Source organism: Oncorhynchus mykiss, chromosome 2 (genome assembly GCF_013265735.2).
Source record: "Oncorhynchus mykiss isolate Arlee chromosome 2, USDA_OmykA_1.1, whole genome shotgun sequence".
Lineage (NCBI taxonomy): Eukaryota > Metazoa > Chordata > Actinopteri > Salmoniformes > Salmonidae > Oncorhynchus > Oncorhynchus mykiss.
In genome coordinates this window covers 16,198,654-16,210,505 of record NC_048566.1, presented here as the reverse complement: position 1 = coordinate 16,210,505, position 11,852 = coordinate 16,198,654, and the positions used below count along the sequence as shown (strand labels likewise).

At 43.7% G+C, this 11,852-nt stretch overlaps 1 protein-coding gene and 1 pseudogene across 3 annotated transcripts; both read left to right on the top strand.

The window, feature by feature from the left end:
* The first annotated feature begins 2,142 nt into the window (after positions 1 to 2,142).
* On the top strand, positions 2,143 to 7,442 carry LOC110536122 (annotated as a pseudogene).
* A 1,515-nt stretch (positions 7,443 to 8,957) lies between these two features.
* Positions 8,958 to 10,519, top strand: LOC110536110 (protein S100-A11). 3 transcript variants are annotated; one of them, XM_036939496.1, is made up of 3 exons: positions 8,958 to 9,069; positions 9,311 to 9,489; positions 10,030 to 10,519. In XM_036939496.1, the coding sequence occupies exons 2-3, from the start codon at positions 9,361 to 9,363 to the stop codon at positions 10,162 to 10,164; spliced, it is 264 nt and encodes an 87-aa protein (XP_036795391.1). In that variant the 5' UTR covers positions 8,958 to 9,069; positions 9,311 to 9,360; the 3' UTR covers positions 10,165 to 10,519. The 3 variants fall into 3 exon arrangements, with proteins under 3 accessions (XP_036795391.1, XP_036795387.1, XP_036795394.1); XM_036939492.1 differs by having other exon boundaries at positions 9,002 to 9,069; positions 9,359 to 9,489; XM_036939499.1 differs by having other exon boundaries at positions 9,029 to 9,069; positions 9,239 to 9,489.
* The last annotated feature ends 1,333 nt before the right edge of the window (positions 10,520 to 11,852 follow it).

The window sequence follows — 11,852 nt, the reverse complement described above, 5'->3', positions numbered from 1 at the left end:
ACGACGCCTTTTATCTTATTCCCTGCTTGTACTGTACGATCTCCTGCACTACGTCATTAGCCTTCTCCATGCCTGTACTGTTGCCTTTTTGGACCCCCTGTGTATGACCTTCTGCCTGCCCCTGGAACAAGCTACCTGCCTCCTCCTGTGTATGACCTTCAGCCTGTTATCTACCTATTGCCTGATCTCCTGCACTACGTCATTAGCCTTCTCCATGCCTGTACTGTTGCCTTTTTGGACCCCCTGTGTATGACCTTCTGCCTGCCCCTGGACCCAGCTACCTGCCTCCTCCTGTGGTCCTTTACAAATGAACACCTGCTGCGCCCTGTGCTTGAAACCAACTTTCTGTCTACCATTGTATTCATTACAACAATGTAGAAAATAGTACAAATAAAGAAAAACCCTTGAATGAGTAGGTGTGTTCAAACTTTAGACTGGTACTGTATGTGTGTGTATGTGTATATACAGTGCCTTGCGAAAGTATTCGGCCCCCTTGAACTTTGCGACCTTTTGCCACATTTCAGGCTTCAAACATAAAGATATAAAACTGTATTTTTTTGTGAAGAATCAACAACAAGTGGGACACAATCATGAAGTGGAATGACATTTATTGGATATTTCAAACTTTTTTAACAAATCAAAAACTGAAAAATTGGGCGTGCAAAATTATTCAGCCCATTTACTTTCAGTGCAGCAAACTCTCTCCAGAAGTTCAGTGAGGATCTCTGAATGATCCAATGTTGACTTAAATGACGAATGATGATAAATACAATCCACCTGTGTGTAATCAAGTCTCCGTATAAATGCACCTGCACTGTGATAGTCTCAGAGGTCCGTTAAAAGCGCAGAGAGCATCATGAAGAACAAGGAACACACCAGGCAGGTCCGAGATACTGTTGTGAAGAAGTTTAAAGCCGGATTTGGATACAAAAAGATTTCCCAAGCTTTAAACATCCCAAGGAGCACTGTGCAAGCGATAATATTGAAATGGAAGGAGTATCAGACCACTGCAAATCTACCAAGACCTGGCCGTCCCTCTAAACTTTCAGCTCATACAAGGAGAAGACTGATCAGAGATGCAGCCAAGAGGCCCATGATCACTCTGGATGAACTGCAGAGATCTACAGCTGAGGTGGGAGACTCTGTCCATAGGACAACAATCAGTCGTATATTGCACAAATCTGGCCTTTATGGAAGAGTGGCAAGAAGAAAGCCATTTCTTAAAGATATCCTTAAAAAGTGTCGTTTAAAGTTTGCCACAAGCCACCTGGGAGACACACCAAACATGTGGAAGAAGGTGCTCTGGTCAGATGAAACCAAAATGTAACTTTTTGGCAACAATGCAAGACGTTATGTTTGGCGTAAAAGCAACACAGCTCATCACCCTGAACACACCATACCCACTGTCAAACATGGTGGTGGCAGCATCATGGTTTGGGCCTGCTTTTCTTCAGCAGGGACAGGGAAGATGGTTAAAATTGATGGGAAGATGGATGGAGCCAAATACAGGACCATTCTGGAAGAAAACCTGATGGAGTCTGCAAAAGACCTGAGACTGGGACGGAGATTTGTCTTCCAACAAGACAATGATCCAAAACATAAAGCAAAATCTACAATGGAATGGTTTAAAAATAAACATATCCAGGTGTTAGAATGGCCAAGTCAAAGTCCAGACCTGAATCCAATTGAGAATCTGTGGAAAGAACTGAAAACTGCTGTTCACAAATGCTCTCCATCCAACCTCACTGAGCTCGAGCTGTTTTGCAAGGAGGAATGGGAAAAAATTTCAGTCTCTCGATGTGCAAAACTGATAGAGACATACCCCAAGCGACTTACAGCTGTAATCGCAGCAAAAGGTGGCGCTACAAAGTATTAACTTAAGGGGGCTGAATAATTTTGCATGCCCAATTTTTCAGTTTTTGATTTGTTAAAAAAGTTTGAAATATCCAATAAATGTCGTTCCACTTCATGATTGTGTCCCACTTGTTGATTCTTCACAAAAAAATACAGTTTTATATCTTTATGTTTGAAGCCTGAAATGTGGCAAAAGGTCGCAAAGTTCAAGGGGGCCGAATACTTTCGCAAGGCACTGTATATTCGCCGCATGTGACTGATACAATTTGATTTGAAAGTGACTTCGTCATGCGTTCATACATTTTACGTATGGGTGGTCCCAGGAATCAAACCCACTATCCTGACATTACTAGTGCCATGCTCTACCTACTGAGCTACAGGACTCCAATTGATCTTTTGAATGTGAAAATTAATTGCCATGACTATGAACAACAAATGAGCACAGGAACAGATCTGTCAACCAGGCTAATGCAATATGCTAACCCTGACTCTGTAGGTGTGGTCCTGGTCTGAGGCAGCTGTCTGTGACTTCTCAGGATCTGTCTGGTATGGACCTGGGGTTCTGGACTGGTACCGGTCAGATACTGGGTCTGATGATGGTCCTGACCAAGCTGACCAACGCCTCGTTGGGGGGGGGGGGGGGGGGGGAGAACCTCACCTCACCTCTCTCATTCTCCATAACAACCACCTCACTGAGATCACCACTGATCAGGTCAGTCTGTGTCACTTCTGTTTAATGTCTATTCCTCAACTAACTGAGAGACAATAACTTTGCTGACAAATGTATTTGACTTGAGATATTTGTATGATGCTATATAAAATCAGTATGGCGATGAGTGTGTTTGTCATGATCATTCTCAGTTCTCCTGTATGCCCCTGCTGGAGCGTTTGGATCTGAGTGAGAACCATATCTCCTCCCTGGCCCACCAGGCTCTCCAGGGGATGCCGCTCCTCCGCGTCCTCGACCTCACCCACAACAAAATCTCCCTGCTGGGTGAAGACGACTTTGAGGGTCTGCCTGCTCTAGAGGTCGGATATTTGTGTTGATGTGGTAACTGCTATATGTTTGGAGGGGAAACAGATTTTGGTAATCAATTATTGATGATGTGACTGTAGTTTCTCCTCCTGAAAGGGAACAAGATCTCAGGGGGCATCGCTCATGGGGTGTTCCGTAGACAGCATCGACTCCAAGACCTCAGCCTGGGAGAGATAGACATTATCTACCAGCTCTACCTCAACATGCTGTTCCTGGGCTTCCCCACCAAGCTCCAGAACCTCCTTATCAACACAGGCCCCGGAACCTACCTCACCGTAGGCCATGTTCCCGCTCCTGAGTTCCCCATGGTCCTGGAACTCAGAGGGAAGATGATCCAGTCCTCTGACTGTGAAAACAACATGTTCCCCATGGTCCGAGAGCTGAAGGTGGGCCAGGATGAGGAGTTACTCTGTGTTGTATCTCAATGTGATGTCTAGCAGTAATCTTCAACCATGGTCCTGGCGAAAGTAAAGGTGTGCAGGCTATTGCTCCATCCTCCAGTACTAACACACTTCCCACTGGGCAAAAACTAATTGAATCAATGTTCTTTCCACATCATTTCAAGCAACAACAATATATCTGTGATGACGATGAAATAAAGTGGAAAACTGATTGGATTTGCAAAAAGTCATCAACCTAAGAACATTTAGTATTTTCTTCACCAATCTTTTAACCTAAATCTAATGACATGGTGACATTTGTTGACAACTCAACCAAATGATGTCTGTGCCCAGTGGGTTGGTTCACCTGATCAACTTATGTCAAGCTGTGGTTCCACGGGACCAGGATTGAAGAACACTGCTTTATAGCTAAGCAGCAGATCTTGTACAGGAAAATTAATCATACTGGTAGCTAGCCAGATAAGTTTCTCCTACAGCCAATTCATGTTAGTGTCATGCCTCAATAACGTTGTGCTGAAGGACTTGGCTGCAGCAGACGCTGATCTGGCTAGCTACCAGTAATTGTCCTGTAATCTTAGTAATGCACATGTTCTGAAAATAGGTGGGCGAGGGGACAACATTTGACTGCAGCAACCTTTTCCTGGCCCCCTACTTCCTCGACCTGGAATCGTTTGAGTTCTCAGCCAACCCTGAGAAGGTTGCCACCCCCTACACCACCATCAACCAGCTACGAAAGCTGAAGAGGCTCAAACTGACCAACCTCAACTTCTCCACCCACACAGACCCTAGTGTTACCTTCAGGAACCTGACGGAGCTCAGGAGCCTAGTGCTGATCAACTGTCGACTCAACTTCCTCACCAGGGTACTAACTAGCTATTGGTCCATCAATCGAATCATTCATTGATTGATCGTTTTTCCAACTGCTTTTAGTTTCATGCCTACTGATAATGACCCTGGTGTCTCTACCTTCACATTTAGAGTCCTTAGATCCTTCTAGTGATGGCATCACGTGTTACTGCCAATGCTGTCTTCCACATTACTGTAGCTCTCGCTCTCAATTCAATTCAAAGGGCTTTTTTGGCATGGGGAACATGTGTTTATATTGCCAAAGCAAGTGAAATAGATAATAAACAATAAATAATGAACAGTAAACATTACACTCACAAAAGTTTCAAAAAAATAGAGACATTCCAAATGTCATATTATGGCTATATTCAGTGTTATAACAATGTGCAAATAGTTCAAGAACAAAAGGGGAAATAAATAAACATAAGTATGGGTTGTACAACCCCTTTTCTTGTGGAAACAGTTCACAAATCTTGCTGCTGTGATGGCACACTGTGGGCAGTGTCTCCTCTTGAGAACCAGGTCTGCCTATGGCGACGTCTCAATAGCAAGGCTATGCTCACTGAGTCTGTACATAGTCAAAGCTTAATTTCATGTTGGTTCAGTCACAGTGGTCAGGTATTCTGCCACTGTGTACAGTCTGTTTAGGGCCAAATAGCATTCTAGTTTTTTGGTCAATTCTTTCCAATGTATCAAGTAATTATCTTTTTGTTTTCTGATGATTTGGTTGGGTATACTTGTGTTGCTGTCCTGGGGCTCTGTGGGGTGTGTTTGTGAACAGAACCCCAGGACCAGCTTAGGGGACTCTTCTCTGGGTTCATTTCTCTGCAGGTGATGGCTTTGTTATGGAAGGTTTGGTGAATCACTTCCTTTTCGGTGGTTGTGGTTGTGGTTGTAACATCTCTTTTCTGGATTTTAACCATTAGTGGGTATCGGCCTAATTCTGCTCTGCATGCATTATTTGGTGTTCTACGTTGTACATGGAGGATGTTTTTGCAGAATTCTGCATGCAGAGTCTCAATTTGGTGTTTGTCCCATTTTGTGAATTCTTGGTTGGTGAGCGGACCCCAGACTTCACAACCATAAAGGGCAATGGGTTCTATAACTGATTCAAGTATTTTAAAGCCAGTTCATAATTGGGATGTCAAATTTGATATTCATTTTGATGGCGTAGAAAGCGCTTCTTGCCTTGTCTCACAGATCGTTCAGAGCTTTGTGGAAGTTACATGTGGTGCTGATGTTTAGGCCGAGGTAGGTATAGTGTTTTTGTGGTCCTGGCGACTGGACCTTTTTTGGAACTCCATTATTGTTGTCTTTTTTTGAGAGATTTACTGTCAGGGCCCAGGTCTGTCAGGGCCCAGGTCTGGCAGAGTCTGTGCAGAAGATCTAGGTGCTGCTGTAGGCCCTCCATGGTTGGGGACAGAAGTACCAGATCATCAGCAAACAGTAAACATTTGAGTTAAGATCTCTCTGTCTCTTTCTCATTACCGTACCAACGACTCAACTTCCTGTCCACCATGGAGCGCCTATGCCAGACCGAAGACGACTTCCTGTCCTACGTCTCCACAACGGCCACTGTGTGCACCCTCCTGTGCTTGGCGCTAGGATACAGCTTCCTCCGCTGGCCCTGTGTCGTTCTATTCTTTCATCTGAGAGGATGGGTGGAGCGACGTGTGGGGAGGAGGATGGGGGAACAGTGGGAGAAGCTGATAGAGGTGAGGTATGATGAGTTTGTGTCGTTCAGCAGTCGTGACATGGCGTGGGTACTGGGAGAGATGGCCCCGATGCTAGAGGGGGAGCCACGACTATGACTGTGTCTGCACCACCAAGACTTTGAGGTGTGTGTGTGTGCGCGGGCGAGTGCGTGCTTCAACATGCAAGTGTGTGTGTGTGAGAATGGAGAATATGTGCTATAATAGTACAAACACAAATACATTAGATTAGATTGATAAACAGCACCCAGCCTGTTGTGTCCTGTCCCAGGTAGGGAAGGGCATCGTGGATAACATCGCTGAGAACATCTACTGCAGCAGGAGGACGGTGTGTGTGTTGACCAGACGCTACCTGAGGAGTGACTGGTGTGGCCTGGAGATGAGAGTGGCCACACACCGCCTGTTGTCTGAGCGCAGCCACAGACTCATCCTCATCTTCCTAGAACACATCTCCCCCTTCGAGCTGTCCGCCTTCCACAGGTAACACACCAACTCATCTCTTGAATGGATTGAACTTAGAATGGAATACATTGTATATGAAAAGTAGTGATATGAACAGTAGTGATATGAACAGTAGTGATATGATGTACTGGGTGTTTGTGTTGCAGGCTTGCTAAGCTGGCCAGAACCCGGACCTACCTGGACTGGCCCCAGGATGAGGACGAGAGGGTAACGTTCTGGGAGCATTTACGACAAAACATTACAGAGAGCGACACAGAGGAACTGGTGAGAGAAGGGGTCAGATCAGGCATTGCACCATTTGTCCTGCTGCTCTCATGAAAGTCATCTACCTGAAGTGTAACTACTCCACTGTAATGAGTAACTTTGTAACTCAGTTACACAGAAGGTTAACCTGACCCTAGCACTGTTACAGTATATAACATACTGTATGTGTTTTCAAATGTCCTTTCATTCTACGTTCATTTTGCAGCATGATCCTCCAGAAGCATCCTGAAGTCATCTGCATGTTCCACGTGATGTTCTACGTTTAGAGAGAGAGAGAGTGTTCGCTACTGATCTCAGATTAGGGTGACGTCAAGGGACTCCTTTCTGGACTGTTTTTTAAATAATATTTTGACGTTGATATCTTTGCCTTCCACTTATCAGATGCTCTTATCCAGAGCGACTTACAGGGTTAAGTGCCTTGCTCAAGGGCACGTCGGCATATGTTTCACTTAGTCGGCCCAATGCTCTTAAACGCTAGGCTACCTTTCTTTTGTCTCCTTTCATTCACTGATTGTTCAATTAACTGTTCTTGGATCTGTGCTGTGTGTATTTGAGCACAAAGACAACATTAATATGCTAAACATTCTCCCATGAAAACAACACATTTCAATTGGTTAGATGTTGTTTCCTGTATATGACCACTTGTTTTAATACATGTTGCTGTCACGCCCTGACCTTAGTTATCTATGTTTTCTTTATTATTTAGGTTTTGTGTTGTCTATTGTTTTTGTATGTCATGGGGTGTTTGTAAGCCTAGGCATATGTAGGTTTATGGTGGCCTGAATTTGTTCCCAATCAGAGGCAGCTGTTTATCGTTGTCTCTGATTGGGGACCATATTTAGGTAGCCATGTTCCCTTGGGTATTTGTGGGTTCTTATTCTATGTTTAGTTGCCTGTCTGCACTATTCGTATTAGCTTCACGTTTCGTTTTGTTCGTTTGTGTTGCATTTCTTTAATAAATGAAGAATGTACACTTACCACGCTGCGCCTTGGTCTCCTCCTTACAACGAACGTGACAGTTGCACTCTGTAACTCATTGATGCAATGTGATTTTACAGTAGCTTTATAGTGCAACACTCCTCCCATCTAAAGCAGAGACCCACATAGTATAGTTGCTATCTCAGCTATACTGACTAAAATGTGTGTGTGTGCATGCTTGCAAGAGTCCTTGTCTGTGTGTGTGTTTGAAAGTGGTGTATGCTGTCTACCTGCCCTCTCCTCAGTAAGTCCCAGGGCCTGTTGGTTCTAACCCTCTGCAGCAGAAGGACAGTGTCTTGTCATCACTAGACATCCATTGCTACAGGCTGAGAGATGAGGGTTAATAAGACATTGGTCTGTGTGAAAGCTGCTGACTAATCATGCTGATGATGCAGTTCTACAGTGTTGTGTGAATAAATGGGGGACGTGTCTTTTTTAAGATTTGGAATAGTCTAAACCTTCAGACCAAAGCCCTGTGTGTGTGTTGTGTGATAGCTGGACTAGGAGAGGAGATGCCATTCATGCCAGAGGGTGGGAATAATCTGCTACCCTTTGACTCTGGTCAGAATGAAAGACTCACCTAACTACACTCTCAATAAAACTGACTTTATAACACTGATGTTAGATTTGAATCAAGACAGGCTCAAATCAATAGAATATTCTAAATCCAAGCCAAAGGGCGAAACATGCAATACACAATCCCTCATTTCTGCTGCTGATGAAGTTGATTTGTCCTGCCCAAAGCTAAGTAAACCAGAAGAGCTGCCCTGAGATGTTTTAGTATGAGCATAGTGACTTAACATTCATATGGCAGCCAGACAGGAAACCTGAGTGTTGCATCAGCTGATATTGCATCAATGAGATCATCACTCTACGTTAATATGGTGGTCTATTTAGTCCACCAGGTTCTGCACACACTTCCATGATGGCTGCCACACACAAGCTATGCGCTGGTCTTCTTGGTGACGTACAGTACAATTGCTGTAACATGTCTGTTTTCTGCTTACCCACCAGCCACCACAGCCTCCACCTGTTAGGTTCTGTGTTTCCTTCCTGCAGGGTGATTTGGTATAGCACACCTTGCTCTCTGCCTGTAATTATTATTAGCTTAACATTATGCATGCTCTAGCAGTCAGCTACCATGAAGGAGCAGAGCATAACGCCTAGACTAACGTATTGTAATCTTTAATAATACATGGTTAAATGAACACGTGTGGTTTCCTGTCTGAAGGTGAGGGCTTTTCAGTGTTGTATAAATCCTAGAATCACGTCATGGAAAGAAACCAGTGGTCAGTGTGGGGTAATTTAGCTTACACTATTACAGACACCTTAACCTTGAAGTGGACAGAATGGACGCCATGACATGAGAAACATTTACAAGAGATGGGGGGGGGGGGGGGGGGGCTTGATTTTATGAAGAGGAGGTGAGTATAAGAGTGAGAGAGAGAGAGAAACTTATCTTCACACGTACCACCTCAACACACTCAACACCTCAGCTACCGGCAGCAGTGTCCAGGTGAGTTAATCATTCTAATCTACCTCCATATTTCTCTATAAGTTGAATATACATCTTTTATCTCCCTCTCTGGTTAATGTTTCTATCTCCTGTCCTCCCTTCTCTTTCTCTCCTCTGTAACACTTGCTGTTTTTTCTCAATGCTGTCGTTGACCTGACTTGGTCTGTAGTATTTTATCTACGTATTTATGATTTTTCAGTTCAATAACCTCTCCTCTGTGTCTGTATTGTATTCTGTTTAGTCCCATTAGAACACTACCTCTTCTCCATTCTTCCTCTCTCTCTGTCAGTGATGGAGTCAGCCATTGGTGTACTCGTGTCCCAGTTCAAGGCGTTTGCTGGAAGTGATGGATCCTCAGACACACTGAGCAGAGATGAGTTCCAGAACCTGGTCAAAACACAACTCCCCAACTTCGTTAAGGTAATTACATGTTAATTATACTGTGGTAACGTTTGAGTAATACTATAATAACCAGTGATCACAGGCTTTTATTCCAGTCCAGCTATAATACAACTGATTCAGCTTGATGATTAGTGCTGGGCTGTAACAAAAGCATCCACCCTTTAGCTCTCTAGGAGCAGAGTTGGTGAGCCACAACATCAGTTTGTGGTCCACTTCATTTCCTCTAGATGGGGACATAGACTGCACAGATGCCTCTCGTCCTTCCAACCTCTGCCTCCTGTGGTATATCAGTATGGCCATGCTAAAATAGACATTTGCATTTGTGCTTGTAAAGTGCTGTACCGCCATCCTTTCTAGAATGGCCAAATAGTGACACCCATCAAATAGCTTAATTTTCTTGTTCCCTTCTCATGACCACAGATGGTAGAAAGGTTTCTTCTCATCACATGGCTTTTCTGACAAGCACAATCAGATCAGTCAGTGTGGTTCTGAATCTGAGAAGAGGAAAGGAAGCCTCTTAACTAGTGATTTCTGACGGCCCTTATTGCCCCCATGTAGAACGCTGATGACCCAGCTGTCATCGACCGACTCATGGACTCAATTGACGAGAACAATGACGGAGAGCTCAACTTCCTGGAGTTCTGGCAGCTGATTGGACGACTAGCAAATCAACACGGCGGCTTTATCCAATAGGATGTCTCCATGTCTTGTTCTGTTACTACCATATGATTACAATGATAGGTTATTCTAGTGGTATGGTTATCCCCATGTTGTGTTTCTAAATGGTCAAGTGTTTGCTAAAGCTATGGAGGATTGGTCCAGCAAAATAAAACATGGATGAATCATACAACTATAGTATCTATGACTACCTGACCTTAGTCTCTCTCTCTCTCTCCCTCCCTCTCTAAAGCTATGGAGGATTGGTCCAGCAAAATAAAACATACAACTATAGTATCTATGACTACCTGACCTTAGTCTCTCTCTCTCTCCCTCCCTCTCTAAAGCTATGGAGGATTGGTCCAGCAAAATAAAACATGGATGAATCATACAACTATAGTATCTATGACTACCTGACCTCCCTCCCTCTCTAAAGCTATGGAGGATTGGTCCAGCAAAATAAAACATGGATGAATCATACAACTATAATATCTATGACTACCTGACCTCCCTCCCTCTCTAAAGCTATGGAGGATTGGTCCAGCAAAATAAAACATGGATGAATCATACAACTATAGTATCTATGACTACCTGACCTCCCTCCCTCCCTCTGTCTTTCTTTCTCTCTCTCTCTCTCTCCTTTTGTCGCTGCCAGAATTCCCTCCTTGTTTTGAAAGTATAATTATATCTCGCCAAACTAAAACTAATACTGCATACACACACACACACACAGAGCAGTGATGGCATCGGACTGTGTCTGTGTAAATTTAGAATCTTGGTGTGTAAGCAGAATTTATTCTGGCCCTGTTGTGAATGAGACTGCTAGTGTTGTCCAGGAGGTTGTCAGTCTTACTGCTTCAGCCAATGATGATTGCTATGATTTTTGGTATGATGTTTGGTATGATGCTTGGTTATGATGTTTGGTATGGCAGCAGGGAAGGAGTTGGCTAAAGCAGCAGAATATCTGGCTCCCAGGCTAGGGAGAATCAGTAGCAGGGTAAAATCAATGGGGAAGCCAAGACAGAAAAATAAAAGCCATATTACAACCTATGTGTTGTGATAATTGTGTTGTTTGCTCTGTAACCTGTTAGTTCATATGCCTTGACACAGTGATATATAGGCCTAAGGCCGAGACAATAAGAAGACACAGTGCAGAATAAATTCAACCAAACTTTTGTTTTTCTTTTCAGATAGCAACCTCTGTCCAGTGAAGTCCACAAAGCATATTGCATGTACAGTAACATCACCTACAGCATGGTAAAGCAAGTTAATGTTTTAGACATTTTTGGACTAATAAACAACTATTGATTTAGAACCACAGAGTTACTGCAAGTCACAAAGAAAACAGGAGCCTCCACTATTCCAGCACCATTTCAACATCATCAACTCACATATGCTTAGTCTAATACAGTGACAACTAAAATATTCAACAAACAATTTAGTCTAATCAACTTAATGTGTGTGTGTGTGTGCGTAAGGAGAAAAAAACATGTTGACTCACCCTACTTGTAGACACACCAATGCTATCCTCCTCTCTTTCATGTTGCTGAAACTGTCTATGACTTTGTCTTACAGTAAACGCTTTTAGTTGTTGTCCTATAGGCTGGCTAAAATGCTTGCTAGCCTTACTTCCCTTCATGGGCAACGATTAGCCAGCTTGTTTTAGCCTACTACATCTAGCTACATTGAACTTCCATCCTCTCAGGCCAGAGGCACAATGTATG